Source organism: Hemibagrus wyckioides, linkage group LG18 (assembly GCF_019097595.1).
Source record: "Hemibagrus wyckioides isolate EC202008001 linkage group LG18, SWU_Hwy_1.0, whole genome shotgun sequence".
Taxonomy (NCBI): domain Eukaryota; kingdom Metazoa; phylum Chordata; class Actinopteri; order Siluriformes; family Bagridae; genus Hemibagrus; species Hemibagrus wyckioides.
Genome location: NC_080727.1, coordinates 20,629,854 through 20,646,341, shown reverse-complemented (window position 1 = coordinate 20,646,341; position 16,488 = coordinate 20,629,854). Strand labels below are relative to the sequence as shown.

General features: G+C 39.8%; 1 protein-coding gene across 1 annotated transcript; it reads right to left on the bottom strand.

The window, feature by feature from the left end:
- Positions 1-5,991: 5,991 nt before the first annotated feature.
- On the bottom strand, positions 5,992-15,868 carry LOC131368830 (potassium channel subfamily K member 4). Its single transcript, XM_058414988.1, has 8 exons — positions 15,553-15,868; positions 14,147-14,249; positions 12,510-12,774; positions 10,006-10,120; positions 9,696-9,856; positions 9,385-9,571; positions 8,547-8,680; positions 5,992-7,813 (listed from the first exon to the last, which is right to left on the bottom strand). The coding sequence occupies exons 3-8, from the start codon at positions 12,696-12,698 to the stop codon at positions 7,181-7,183; spliced, it is 1,419 nt and encodes a 472-aa protein (XP_058270971.1). The 5' UTR covers positions 12,699-12,774; positions 14,147-14,249; positions 15,553-15,868; the 3' UTR covers positions 5,992-7,180.
- Between the last annotated feature and the right edge of the window lie 620 nt (positions 15,869-16,488).

Here is a 16,488-nt window from a genome sequence, read left to right as displayed (position 1 = left end):
ATGCTCTAAAACGAATCACAGGGTCTTGTGCATGATGGAGTAACTTCTACAATTACCTATTCTGTTAATTGTGGAACCAGTGAACTCGGCATATTTGTAGGCTAAACTCTTCACACCCCCTTCCTGTACTGTAACTTAAAAGAAAATCTTTTTTTTTTTTTTTATCAAACTTTATGTGATGTTTTCGTCCTTGTTATGTCTCCATAGTCCTTTGTTATACAGTCGTCAGCAAATCGCGCCAGTCATCAATAATTCCCAGGCTATAAATAGACTGAAGGTAAAGAGTAGGATACAGAAGCGCAGTACATAATTTAGGCAACAGTGTGGCGCCCCCTAGAGGTTTTCACTGTTTACTCTGCTCTGTCCAACGGTGACGTCAACGCCTGGCGTCCTTGAGCACAAGGTCACACGTTTGAGAGGCTGAGACAGCTGAGGAGACACTAATGCATGTGGGCTTGTTTAGTTTGTATGCACAATGTCTCGAGAATTGATTTTTCTGGGATCAAACTGCTTTTATAATTATAGTGAAATAAATCTTAAATAAACATCATGCATATCTTAATGAAATGTTTTTACAATGAAACCTGAGCAGGGGAAATGGGCAGTGATGTCATAACATGCTTTCTAATGAATGCTTTTTAAATAAAAAAAAATATTTAATGGACATAAACTTTCAATAGACTTAGTGCTCGTGCTGTACATGTCGCTTTTCAATTTAATTTGCATGATGATTTAGGTCTGTTCGCGTATTTATTTATATGACATGAAGGATCAAACAAAATCCTGGTCAGATATATCAACCCAGTTGGATCAGAATGATCTTTTGGGTAAGAAAGCATGCCTGGCCACCCTGATTTACACACTGTAAACAAACTATAATTTATTATCATGTTCACTGCAACAGAATGCACTTTGTAAATCACACACATACATTTCTGGAAGTCTTTGGACAGGCTCAAGTTTAGAAATTCAAGCACATGCCTACACACACATACACACACACAGACTCACATACAGACATGCACACATATTATTAGCAAAAAAATATGTCATTGATACTCATCTTCCAAATTCTTTTACATTACCTCTAACTTGACAGCGTGCACCAGAGGACAGCCTAGAAAGAGCTTGACCATGCAGGAACAGGAAGGCAGCCATGTTCCTCTGTGTAGTGATTAGTAGAGGTCAGATGTGACAGCAGTGTTGCAGGAACGTCCTTTGCAAAGTTTAAGTCAGCCCTCGGGAGACAAAACAAGCTCGTGCATAGGACTGCATAAGACTGCATCACCTTCTGAACTAATTCAGCTATGACTTAAAGGCACAGTTTGTCTTTTCTGGACTCATGTAATATGATTATTAATATAATCGATACAATGACTTGTATCAGTTTGATTTACGGGACTGGAACATGTTTACTTCTCCCTCCTTTATGTTTATATTGTTTCCAATCCAGAAGTAGTCCCCAGTTAGAGCAGTGTAGCTCAGCTCTACAGCTTTCCCCTTGAAAAGCAATTCATAAGATATATGTAGTTTCAGAAAAAGAAGGATGGCTTAGTTTGGGGTGGGGGGGGGAGCTTGTCAGAGTTTGTTAATTGCAGTTTGCCTTGTAGGCAGCAGAGGACTCTAAACATGACAAACTGCTTTTTTAAAGTGTCAGACCATTTTATTTGTGGCCTCTTAGGAGCAGCATGTAATTCCCAGTGCTCACCAGGGATAGGAGTGAAGCAGAATTACATTTCTATACAAGATGCACAAATTCTGTGGCAACATTTCATTCACGGACATGCCGGTTTTGTGAGAGTTCGGTCACAGACACACTTTTGGATGGTGTTATATAAGATTAGGCTGTGAGTGATGCAAACATGGGACAATTACATCATCTGTTCTCTGCAGATATTGGCTGATGGTGTGAGTTTGTCTGCCTGTTGGTTGCTCTCTCAGGCCTCAGAGGTGCAGATGTCAGTTTTGTTTTGAGAAGCAGATGTCCTTCGTTTAATGTGTGGTGTAAATAATGATCAGCCTGCCCATAAACATACTTCTGTACTGGTGAAAGAGCCTTATGTCATCACTTGTTTTTCTTTACAGTGACACCACACGCTGTCTTACTGAAACACTCAGGCACTTGAAGCTCAGAAATCTTGCCAGTTAATTAGGTACTCATCTAACCTCCACATTTTTCTCAAATATTCTTCTGCCAATTTCCACTCCCCAGACATCTCTCTGCTATCATACCACAGCCACCCTACAGGAAGGGTGAAGGATAACACATGCTTTGTCCAGGATACATGAAGGCAGCCAGCATTTCAAATTGCCATGTATGATGCATCACAGGGCAGCGTAACACACTCTACGGAAAGCACTCTTCTACCAGTGATTGACTAGTGCCAGTGTAATTGACATGGGAAAGAGTAATACCATCACACCCAGAGAGCATGGGAAATTTTGCTCGGCAATCTTCTGATTATTTTCTTCTTCTTTCTTTTTTCCCTGTCCCTTTTTTTATTGCTATCCTTCTGTGCTTCTAGCTCATTGTGGAATAGTCCATAAAAGAAAAATACACTTTATTTGTTATATACTTGTAATAATTTTCTAACATAACAAAATTCCTATTGTTCCAAAGAGAAGGAATGTGTAAAAAAAAATTTTGGTGAACCAACGAGGAGTAGAAAAAAAGTCCACATTGTTCTGGCATAAGAATTTAGCACAAGCAAAAATGTCTTAAATCCATGGGAACCATCCTGTTTAGCCAGTAGTGGTAGTGTGATGGCGTGGGAAAAGTTCTTCTGGTACACGTTAGGCTCTAGATAGCCACTGAAGAACGTTTGAAGGGATCTGAACATCATTTTTGTCCATTTGTAGCTACAGATAATCCACACAGATGCTTTCAGCAGGATAATACACCGTATCACAGAGAGGTATATATCTTTACGTTACCCACATTACATCTACAGTATTCACCAGTGTATTTACATTTGTGTCATTAGAACAAGTCTGAACATGATATAGGAAGGAATTCCAATGAAACGATTAAAACAAATTCCATAATAGATTTTAGCATCAGTTTAGCTACTGTGAGGAAATTTTATATATGTATTTACAGCATTAATAAACACAATGCTAAAAGTGCTATTATATTGTGATCAGCTATAATGCTCAGCCATGATTGTCATTAAGTTAAAGTTGGCTTTATTTATCACATATACATTACTGCACAGTATAATTTTTCTTTGCATATCCCATCCTTGGAGGTTGGGGTCAAGGCATGGGGTCAGCCATGATGCAGCACCCCTGGAGCAGGGTGGGATGGGGGCCTTGCTCAAGGGCCCAGCAGTGGCAGCTTGAACCCTGATCTTCCGGTCAACAATCCATAGCTTTAACCGCTTGAGCTACCACTGCCCCGAATTATAGAACATGACAGTGAGTTTATTTTGCTTCCTTTGGCCTGAATATTCCATATCAAGCATTTTTTTCTGATGAGGCAGAACTGATAGACAATAGACAAGAAATACGGCTCCAGCACTGCATAATCATTTCTGTATATACATTTTGCAGACACCCTTATCCAGAGCAACTTACAGTTTTATCTCATTTTATACACCTGACCAGTTGAGGGTTAAGGGCCTTGCTCAGGGACCCAGCTTGGTGGACCTGGGATTCAAACTCAGTCCCATCAGTAATCCAAATTCGAACCTTTCCAATGCCTTAACCATGAAGCTGTCACATCCCCCTGCACTAAAGTATCTAAAATGTTGTAGAATACTGCTCTGGAGGCCAAAGGAAGCACAACATGGTACCGGGTTATGTAGGTGGTAATTATTTGTAGCCGGTAGAAAGAAATCGTTAATATCTGCTTGCTTTGTGCCCCTAACCACTAAGGCCAACTGTGAGAGCAAGAAAAATGAGGTCAGTTCAGCTGCAATAGAGAAGGGAATCATTGACTCAATGCAGAAGCAGAGGCGAACAGCAGGTGTCTCTGGATGTGTCAGGCCATGTTTATCACAAAGTCATTCAACCTAAGTTTCTGCATGCTCTAGGCTTCCAGGACACACACACACACACACACACACACACACACACACACAGAGCTACCAGTATGTCTGCATCAGTCCAAAAGATGACCACTACAAACAAAAAGATGTATGCAGAGCAAACCATTTAATTACAGGAAATACGATCGTTTCGCAGGTATCTGAATTCTGACAAAAATGATGTGAGTTTATCAGAAACAACAACTTCTGAAAGAAGGACGCTGACAACCTGAATATCCAATCCTACAGTTCTTTCATGCATATTGGTCAGGTAAAGTGTAAACTTGTTTTTTTTTTTCTTTTTTCTCTCTCTCTCTCATATAAATCCATGCTTTTTTTAAGAAAATGATAAAGTGCATTCTCCTTCATACCAGTGGTCTAGTACAAGATTCTCCATTGAAACGAACCGGAGAAGGACACAAGCATTACAGTTCCTGACTCCTCAGTGCTGACTGGAGGATCAATAAGCTTGATCAGTATCATGACTATACATTGGAAGCACAAGTTTTCAAGTTGATTAATACTCTTTAAAAAACAAACAAAAAGGAATTCAATTAAATCAACGAACCGTCAGTTCAATTAAATCGACTGTATTTAGGTTTAACAGCTAGAAAAGAGACTGAGGCACAACAGTATAGGCGCATTGTGTTCTGACATGAAATACTGACTTACTAATATTTCCTATTTATTAAAATTTCAGTTCATCATATAAATGTCTAATTTAATGAATAAATAAGGCTCTAGATAAGGCTTTCTGTATATATATGGCTCCTAATGTGATCTAATGGTTACTGTCAGAACTATAAGTCAAGTATAAGTAAGGAATGAAACATAATAGCTATAGGAAATGCTGTTAGTTATAGGAGGAAAAATAATCAATAACAGGATGATGTGATGCCATAGCACCCTAAAGCGGGTTATTTTCCTCTGACAGCATGTCGTTTTATTCCTCTTATACAACAAAAATTGCCAATATTTTCTTTCTCTTTTTATGAGAACGACACATTGGACACATTTAATCCATTTGGAGTTGCTGTGAAATGTCTTTACGTTACAATAGTCACTCTTATAGCTAGTTGTAAAGGCGTTCCACAGCAAATGGATAAAACATACAATGTGTACATTCTGTCGAAAGACAAAACAATTCAACTTGTCCTGTCACAGAAGGAACCGCAAAGTCCCTGAAGTCACGTTATACAATTTACAAGTTACTTCTAAATGTTACACGTCTCTGACCCCGGAGGCTCCTTCCAAAATAAGCTAGGTAAACATTTTAGAAAAACTATATCAGATTTCTTTTAATCCTTTTATGTTATGCAATCCACAAAAGAAGAAGTTGTTACTACTGGAAAGGATATATATATTAGAATGAGTGCATTAATGTAAACCTGCGAGGTGTAGAAATCACTCAACGCTTATTGACCAAACAGAATCAAGACGTTAGCAAAGCCATGGGAAAAATGAATCCCGTGACTATGTGAGTTCTTGCATTTTTGTGGGAATCCTTTACTTGAACAGCCTTGCACAGATTTTCAGTAGGATTGAAGTAATTGGTCATCTGGAGAAAAAAAAAGAAAGACAGACCGTACTCACATTATACATAGACATATTTATACAGTCAACTTTTTTCTTTGTATTTCCTAGCTGCAGTCAGTGCTCAGGGTCAGCCATGGTTCAGTGCCTCTGAAGTTCAGCTTGGCGTGCTAAGATGAGGGTTTGCTGTTGACGGGACATGTGCGATTTGTTTTGTACAAGCAACAATTTGTGTATATAATCCAAAGGAGGCAACAGACATCCATCCACAGAAGAGGCTTTTTTTCCCCACTGGTGTCATCTGTTGGCTGATGGAAGTACAACAAATGCCATTGGAAGATTTAATCATGTTTCCTTTCTTTCTTTCTTTCTTTCTTTCTTTCTTTCTTTCTTTCTTTCTTTCTTTCTTTCTTTCTTTCTTTCTTTCTTTCTTAATAAATAGCACATGAACTCTAGTAACCCATTACCCTACAGGTTAACATACTTATTCCTCAGTAACGTTGTGTTAAAGTGCACAATAAGATGTGGTAATGTAAAATGATCAATGTAACCTGTTCTTACTATCCATCCATCCATTGTCTATACCCGCTTTATTCCTAATTAGGGTCACGGGGATCTGCTGGAGCCTATTCCAGCACACATTGGGAAAAATGCAGGGGTACACCCTGGACAGGTCACCAGTCCATCACAGGGCCACATATAGACACACAACCACTGGACAATTTAGAATTACCAATCAACCTAATGTACATGTTTTTGGACACAGGCATGGGGAGAACATGCAAACTCCACAGAAAGGCCCCACAGAAACCTGGGATTCAAACCCAGGACCTTCTTGCTGTGAGGCAATGGTGCTAACTACTAAGCCACCGTGCTTAGTGGTTCATCTCTATTCGTCTGTTCTTACCAATTATTCTGATTTTATAGATGGTATTTTATGTGCCTTCCGTTCATAACTACAGATAATTTCAGTGGGCAAAACGTAGAATTAGCATATTAACTACAGTGATTTGGCTAACAAAATAAAAACCCTGAGTCTATGGGGTTGGACATAAATGTCAATAAATCAATAACTTCCATACAAACTGACTCTCTGTCAGATACACACCAATATTTAGATTCATTTTTATAACCAGCTGTAAATTGTAATATCTCCTAATTTGAATCTTTTCCTGGGTCCGTTGTAAAACTGATCAAACATGAAAATAGAGGCGTGATATGCAAAAGGCACACGGGCCGAACTCCTGGATCAGTAAGAGGCATCAGAGAATGTCTGGGTGTGTAGTGCATTCAGGTCGGTTTAAATAAGAAATTACTGTAAAGAGCACAAAAGCAGGCTGAAGGCCACTATGACAAGAACTGAAAGTGCTGAAATGTATCACACAGGCAATCCAGCTGCAGCTTCGAGAACAGCCAGCAGATGGAGCTAAGAGCTTTGCTTTGGTGTCTGTATGTATCTCCCACCTGGTGTCATCAGTCACATGCTGACCAAAAAAAGTCTACTTTCTGCTTCTCTCGATGTAGTGCTAAATCAGGCATGAAGATATTGACAACAGGGGAAGTGTAAACTAGTCTTTCCAATTGTCCCTAAAATGCACTTCTGAGGGAGCAATTTTCCCTCACATTGGCTGCCCGTGAGGCGGTGAAGCAGGAGGGGTGTTATTAGGTGGTGTTATTAGAATTCCTCCATTGGGTGCTGTGTGGTGCTGCTTCGAAGGGCTAGTTTTGGGTGTTTTCTTCCCTGCTTGTCTCCTTTGACGTCTCCTCTTAGCCTTTTGCAGTGCAGCCATTTTGGATTCCGGTCTGTCCAGGAGCGGGTCCAGGTGAAGCTTGCCACTAACAGCATCTGAGGACTCGTCGATATAGGCTAGGTTTTCTCCAAAGTAATCCAGTGGTTGTGAGAATGTGGGGTCTGTTTTTTCTTTCCTCCCATTCATTTCTGGCACCTGCTCCGTCTGGGTTTCCTCTGAGCTCGTCTCAGATTCCGTGTATGATTCGTTGGACGTATATGAGTACGAGGAGGATCCAGATCCGGATCGGTCGTCGTAATATCCGTTCTCTCGTCTCCTGCTTTCTACCTGACCGTTAATTCCTGGAACGCTTTGGCTGTTTCCATGACTACGGCCGCCATGGCGACGTTTTCGCCGTCTACGTTTAAACGGGTCGTCTAGTTTGCCAGAGATACGGAAGTCCACGGACATGTTCTGGATGTTCTGGGTCCAGTCCGTGGCGTGTGCTCTGAGACCTTCCATCTGGGAAAGAGGAACAGATTTACAGATGCATTGTTTTTATTCTATGAAGACAGAAGACGATATAGTTTGGAGTCTGATTGATCTGGAAGCAGTCCATTAAAAGTCAGCCACTTTCTATTAAAAGTCGGCCAGTTGCCATTAAAAGTCACATAACCAGATGAAATTAAATGTCAAATAATTAGTTAAAAGGAGTCCATCTGTGTGCAATTAGTGTCAAATGCTCTCAATAGAAATACACAGCATCATGAAGACCAAGGAACTAAGGATCAAAACCAGTCTAGGACGAAGAATCAATAAGGGTTTGGTTATAAACAATATCTCAGGCTTTGATTGTCCCATGATGCACTGTTAAATCCATTAATAAAAAAAATAGAAAGAATATGGCACAACCACAACCCAGGGAAAAAAGTGACACAATCCCATTCACAGCTACACTTAATCAATTACAACCCTTTTTTTTCTCACACTTCAGTTTCATTGGGCTAGTCTGTAGGTTCCAGGATGTAACACTAGACAATAGAAAAAAGCTTAAGGGGGTGAGTATTTGTTCGAGGCACTGTATCTCTCTGCATAGCTTTTTAACTTTTAAGAATTCCAATGGTTTAATATACCATTCATATTGAGTTCAAGAATAACACAGTCTCTAAAAGGAAATAGTGAGACTTCAGACCAGACATGTCATTACAAAACTAAAAGGCATCAGCCCACAAGACCAGTTCTTTCTGTAACCTACCTCAGCACGGGTTTTTCTGGACAGGACTCGTAGCCAGTTCCCAATCATGGTGAGGATGGAGGCAAAGTAAGCCAATCCAAGTAGGATCCAGAACCACACCAGAACTTTATACCAGTGTTCAGTCCCTCCATCACCTGGGCAAAAGGTTTAAAGTAGTTAATAGACTTACACTAGTCTAATCATGCTAACAGCTGACCACTGAAGAGCTAGCTGTGGAGATCCTCAGAGGGGAATAAAGTCAGATATGGTCATATAAATAACCAGCAGACCCATGACAGCCTCTGCCATTTAGGGTCTAAATATACATTTATAAGTACTACCTTAATCTAGAGGCAAATCTATCAATTGAGTTTGAACGTAACCCGTAATAATCAGCTAAGCATTGGAAACAGACAGCCATCCAGTCTGTACAGTCTAGCAGCTCATTCTAAGCTGTTCCTTTGTTGAACTGTGTTCAGTTTCCCATTGCAGTATGTCAGACGCCCACAGGAAAGCTAATATGATTAGCCGGGGTTGCTAGGTTTCAGCAAAATTTCCAGCCAACTTACAATCCAGAAACCACACAAAAAAATTGACACTAAAGCAAAATTCAGGTACTGGATAACTGAGACATACTTTTCATCTTTTTCCTCATTTGCACATGAAACAAGGACACCTTCATGCACACACCTTTCTTACTTCATAAACCCAATCCCCAACATTGTAATAAATATGCACAAAACGTTCTCAAACACACACTGGGAAGATATCTCTCATTGTTTTATTTGAGAGATATTTAAGTTCATTGCAGATCATGGAAGAAATATTATAATAAATGAAATGAAGCTTGGAAATATACCTGCTACATAGTCCCCAAAGCCCACAGTGGTGAGGGTGATGACCACAAAATAGGCAGATTCCAGCAAGGACCAACTCTCCACCTTCTGGAAGACCAGAGTGGGCACAAAGATGAAGAGTATGCAGCCCAGCAGGATGGACAGTACAGCGGAAATGACGCGAACAATAGTAGGGCTGACTTTCCACTTCTGAAACAAGAAATTAGGAGGCATTTTTTTTAGAGAAGCCAGAAATTCATAAAGACTGGGTAATGAAATACATGCCAATGTAAAGGTTAATTTAATCAGTACATCATTATCATCAGTCTCTCACCAGGAAGAGCATCTCTATCTTAGCAATAGCATTCCTCAGCCCAGTTCCTAAATGGTCCCCTACTCCGGCTAGCAGGAACCCAAACATGGGGATCCCCACCAGGGCGTAGCAGATACAGAACAGCTGTCCCCACTCGGTCTTTGGGGAGATGTTCCCATAACCTGGAGCCCACAGGAAAACGCCATGTGATTTGAGGCCCTGATATTTATAGAGAATTTGCAGGGCGAACAATCCATACAATGCATGAAGCAGGCCAATGCCTGGGAGTTAAAGGGAGCAGGGCTCATGCAGCATTGTGGAAATGCCATACCAATGGTGGTAATGATAGTGCCAGAGAAGAAGAAAGCACTGGCAAAGTCCCAGCTGCTACTGAACGTGTCATTCTTCTTTGGGTCGACACCGGCCCCGATGGCATCTGTAACCTTCTGCAGAGACATAAAGAATAATAGTTTAGACGGCTGGTATGTTTAGATAGCAACCAAGTACACACCAGGCTGGCATTCCTTCCACTTGATCAGATTACTGTGTATAAGGCATCATTGTTTAACCATGTGCTGAAATTGTGGCAATGAAAATATCACCAGCCATCCATATATTTGTAATTTTTCTCTAATCAGATTACGAGTCTGTTACGAGTCAGATTACAAGTCTGTTACCACTCATGCAGCATAAATGGGTCTATCTATATTTTAGATTTGCCTGTTAAAAATGGCTGATCATTTCTGTATAGTTATAGGGTTGGTGTACTGAATAAATACATTTTTTCAGCTCAGTGTATTTGATCTTATTCGTTTTGTTTTTTAAAACTTTTTTTGTCAAATGCTTGGATTTAGATTTGAGTCGAAGCATGTAAAAAATGACTGGGTTTCAGTTTGAGAATTGAATATGTATACAAGCATAAAGAGTAACATATCCTGATATGGTTGTTTTGGCAGTTAATAATATGCAATATACACCAATCAGCCATGACCACCTGCCTAATATTGTGTTGATCCACCTTTTGCTGCCAAAACAGCCCTGACCCGTCAAGGCATGGACTCCACTAGATCCCTGAAGGTGTGCTGTAGTATCTGGCACCAAGATGTAAGCAGCAGATCCTTTAAGTCCTGTAAGTTGCGAGTTGGGGCCTCCATGGATCGGACTTGCTGTCCAGTACATCCCACAGATGCTCGATTGGATTAAGATCTGGGGAACTTGGAGGTCAAGTCAACACCTCAAACAGGTTGTTGTGGTCATCAAACCATTCCTGACCCATTTTTGCTTTGTGGCACGATTCATCATCCTGTTGAAAGAGGCCACAGGTATCAGGCAATACCGTTTTCATGAAAGGGTGTACATGGTCTGCAACAATGCTTAGGTAGGTGGTACATATCAAAGTAACATCCACATGGATGGCAGGACCCAAGGTGTCCCAGCAGAACATTGCCTAAAGCATGACACTGCTTCTGCCGGCTTGCCTTCTTCCCATAGTGCATCCTGGTGCCATGTGTTCTCCATGTAAGCCATCCACGTGATGTAAAAGAAAACATGATTCATCAGACCAGGCCACCATCTTCCACTGCTCCATGGTCCAGTTCTGATGCTCACATGCCCGTGCACAGGGGTCAGCATTGGCACCCTGACTGGTCTCTGGCTATGCAGCCCCATACGCAACAAACTGTGATGCACTGTGTATTCTGACACCATGACCCTGTCGCCGGTTCACCACTGTTCCTTCCTTAGACCACTTTTGATAGATACTGACCACTGCAGACCAGGAACACCCCACAAGAGCTGTAGTTTTGGAGATCCAGTCACCTAGCCATCACTATTTGGCCCTTCGTCAAACTCAAATCCTTGTCCATTTTTCCTGCTTCTAACACATCAACTTTGAGGACAAAATGTTCACTTGCTGCCTAATATATCCCACCCACTAACAGGTGCCATGATGAGGAGACAATCATGATAATGACAATGATATGGCTGATCGGTGTATCTATAAGTTAATATTATCATATAAACCTAACAACTATGATTCAAGCCAATTACCTGTATACCCCTATTTTACTTAATGTACACATGACATTTTTACATGTCTAGAGGTGCAAATGTTTTCACCTGAAGTAGATTTGTATTTATTTGATCTGGAGTATACATGCAAAAAGTCAGACCTTATTTTATTACATTTGAAAGTGTTTGGCATTTACGACTGGTTTTCTGGCTGGTTCCTAATTTGGACAGTTGCCGCTAAAATGTTTTTCTCTAATGAAATTCTCCAGGTTGTCTGGAAGCAAAACGAGCAAATTGGTCACTGAAAATATAACCTTATTTCGTCAGCGTTCTGCCATCTTGTTGCTTGTGTCCATTTCATTACGCATGGTGGGACAAGACAATGTCTTACCCGTTTGTCAGTTTATGTATTTGACTGCAGGGAAGAGCGACGGCATGGCGAAACGATTCACCACTAATAAAATGAATGAAATGATATAAAATGTGCATTATTAAAATATACAAGCAATCTGTAGTTATACACACTTTAGTATAAAAGAATCATCATCAATAGCCCAACTGTTGCGAAATATTATTTCTCTGTATTAGCAGCAGGCTGGGGTTTTTAATATTCATAGTGTTTCCATAAAGTTAAGTCTCATGGGAAGTGGATGCAGGCTAATATTGAAATGATTATAACTATAAAACCAAGCATTTGACAATATACATTTTCAAACAATACAAATATATCATATTTTTGAGGTTTACTGTCTGAGCATTCCATTAAGATATCAATGAGATCAGCATTTTTAATTTAATATAAATAATACGCTTTTTTCCCAGTACCTCTATCAGTGCTTGGAGCATATCAGGGCTCACGCAAGTATAATTGTCCAGGAATTCCATCCGGGTGTACAGAAGATTGTTGTGGATTCCTTCCTCATACGGAGCCTCTAGGTAGTGGAACACAAGCGCGCCTATGATCAGGTAGACCAGCACACCTGTCAGGATGCATAGCAGCGTGGAGCAGCGCATGGCCGTTCTTCCGGTCAGGTCCAAGGTCACCTTCTTCTTACCTTTGCTGCCAGTGCTGCTCCTGTCTGTACTAAACCTGAGCAAGAAACAACAACACGCTCAAAAGAGTGCAAAACCTTTCGATTTTGTTTTAGCTATATCATCAGATCAGTCCGTCAATAATGAGTGATAGTCCAATTAGCCGGCTAATGTGTTTTTATCTTAAACTCAATAGAAGTGATTCACTGCAGGAGAGCAGAGTTGACTTGTAAAACAATTAATCTGAGTATTTCACTGACACACCGACGTTTCGTGGAACAGGCAAGGGTTTAGATTTCGATCATTTCATCTTTCATATTGTACAGATTAAAGAAGGAAATTAAGTTTTTCATCTGTTCGGTCTATTTACAGGAATGACTCAAGATTTCTATTGCATCTTTTTACAGGTATTAAAATTATGATTATGGCTTCAACATTGTTTTTCAGTCTTATGTCTCTGCAGGAGTGGTAAATACTTGAGTATTTGCGCTTGGTTACTTTAAGTATTTATACGGAAGCATTTAAACTTCATTTAAGTGTTATTATAATTGAATACTCAACAAAGTAAATAAATAAAAGTATGAATAAAATGAAGTAGATTTCCAACAACAACGAAACAATAAAAAATAGTAACGTAACTTTAAACTTTATAATGTTTCTATACTTCTGTAAAGCTGCTATACAAAATAAATAGAATTGAAAACATAAAAACATAAGTCCTTACATTTTGACTTAAAGTTTCAAAGCAACAACAACAACAACAAAAACGTAGAAGGTGTAACGTTGAAGGTGTCTTGTATATCGACTGGCTCCTTTCAGTTTAGAGCATCCGATTACGTTCATCAGCGGAGAAAGAACTATCCAGAATCGTGTCAATTTTGTCATCTGCAGTGAACTTCTCATGTTACACGGCGTAGTTAAAGCTATAGTTAGTCATGCACATCTGAATCGGGTTAAGCTCCTGGACTGCAGTGTGGATGCTGAGGATGAGAGCCTCTGGATCTGAAACATGGAAAAATGCTTCGTTATGTCGGTGTAAGCAAAGACTCATTGTCAATAAGGGTGTCTTCATCTCCAGTTATTTGAAAAAGCACATTTTAGGTAAGTTTTGCTAATTGGGTTATAATTCTAGGCTTATAGTTTAGACATATATGAAGAATTTGTGGTGCCAGTGTTGTTTGGTTGCACATGGAAATTGTAAGTAACTGTATTACTCCACTGTTGGAAAGTTGGCTTAAACTACATCATAATAGCTTTGGTAAGACTTTGGTAAGAATAAATGTTTTTATTTATAATCTGTTAATGTTGTAGGTTTGGATTTGCCATTAAACTTTTGTTAGTTTTGAGGTTTTCCGTCCTCATTTTCTCATCCACAGACGTCTGCACTCGGTGGAAATTACACCGAAAAGTCTGCAACACGGTATATGTACCTTTTATGTCCGTTTTTTCTTTTCCAGCTGTTTTTGTGACTGAGGATGGAATCTCTGGAGCCGTAACTGACAGGGAAATCTTCACAGTCAGACCGGGGAGACACTAATGACAAAATAAATAAAGAAACATCCTAAATTATAAGCAAGCACTCAGGCTAAACCTGAACGTTATACATGAAAATGATAATGTGTGTGTGTGTGTGTGTATGAAACAGTAGCATGATGAGCAATTTCCATGAAATACACTGGAAGAAAAAAATGTACACTATAATCCCTCCCTTTCTCTACAGCCCCACCTCATGCATGGCTGGCAATAAAGCTGTGTATGTTTGTCTTTTCATTCGTTGTCAAGCGGCTCGGAGGCAGTTGTACAGGATGTGTTTGGCACCTCTTTAGAGAGTCATGTTTTGGAACGGCGTGGTGCAGGAACAATTGTGGATGCACCTGTGATCAGTTGTAAATCATATGAACCATATGCCGTTCACCGGAAGCCACTGGGTTTACAAAGATGGACCATAGAAAGCGTAGGGAAAAATTAAATACGCTTCATCAGCTCTGGAGTGGGACAGAAGAGGCGTACAAAGTTAATCAATGATGCAGCGAAGGAAAAGTCACGTCAGCTCTGTATAAATAAATACCCAAGGTGTTAATATCGGGGAATAGCATTTTAACGGCTTAACAACTGTGGAGGTCCATAAAGGAATAAGCTGAGGGTTAACGTGATGGTCTGTCACTACAGAGCATGTTGTATCTTGATGTTGATATAAGTTGCATGAATAAATGATCTGACCGCCCACAAGTTGTAATTAGATTTTATAGAGGGGTGAAGATTTAAGTGGTAACCCAATACCCGAAGGATGATACCGAGAATGGTGTGTAGCGGTCCATCTGTGGCTGTGTGTGCAAATGTGTGTGATGGTTGAGATCGCAGGGGTGGAGGAACACGTTTGTGTGACAGTTTAATAGGCTCGAGCTAATTCCAGATAGCAGGAGTTGCTGCTGACTCTACAGCTGCAAGATCAACATTAAACCCTGAGCTGCACTGTGAAGAGAAGCGAGCATACACATCTTTTTAATGCACACATCCCATTAACCCGAGTGATATTTTAAGATCGGCAACCAGTTTGGAGCTACACTCTTCTTTTTACTCGCAAGTTCAAATCTGAACACAATGGTTATTAAGTGGTGTAAAAGCAACAGCAATATAGAAAGCAGTACAGTTTGCACATGTTCAGCCGTGCAGCCACATGACCGACCCAGCATATAAAGTCATCTAAAGCACACATGCACAGTTCCAAGCAAATTTTTATACATGACATGACTCTACAATCTGTAAAGCTAGTGCACACTTTTAGGTCAAGAGGGTACAAAATCTCCACTGAACAATCATGAACGTAGACACTCACACAGAGACCCTCGCGCCTGTGTCCATCTCCTACCTCAGAGTAAATGGTCCAGGATATTCTCACAGAGGCAACCACAAAGAGTAGGACTCTATCCAGATAGTGCGTGACGCTGGGTGTGTGTGTCTGAGAGAGACTTTGCTGAGTGCCCAAGAAATAAAAAGATACTCAATCAAATTGGCTCGAAGTTTTAAGAGAGTGGTGCACCGAGTGTGCTTCCGTGAAAGAGGGTGAGCCAGACAGGGAATGATAGAGAGAGAGAGAGAGAGAGAGAGAGAGAGAGAGAGAGACAGAGAGAGACAGAGAGATGAAATGAATAGGTGCTACAGTAAGGGTGAGAGAGAGACACACAAAGAGCGAGAGAGCAAGAGAGAGAAATAAAGGGAGGGGTCGATGCAGATATTCTCAGCTTGACTGTGCTAGCTGCTTGTTTCATACTATACGTCTTGCTTTCTTTCTCCTTTTGCCATTTCACATTGCGCTGCTCCTCCAGTGGACAGTCAGTGTGGTTTTGGAGAATATATACAGAGAAAGAAACAGGGACCAGCCACTGGTTTTACAATGTGCGATAATGTGGGTGTTGTAAATATACAGAGAAAATAAACGCTAAATAAAATTCATTTTGTTGATGGTTTATCATTTAAAACGTGACGTCTAAGTATTAGCATGCGTAGAAGAAATGTTTATAAAATATTAGTTCATTTTTACACATTATGTGCTAATATAAATATAAATATAAATATAATGACGACGTGATACGTAGAATAAAATAATGGACAATTATTATTATTGTTATTATTATTATTATTATTACTATTATTATTATTATTATTATTATTATTATTATTATTATTATTATTATTATTATTGTAAACAGTTATTTATTTATACATAATTATTTTATATTTATTTTAAGAATAGTTTTAAAAAAACTAAAAT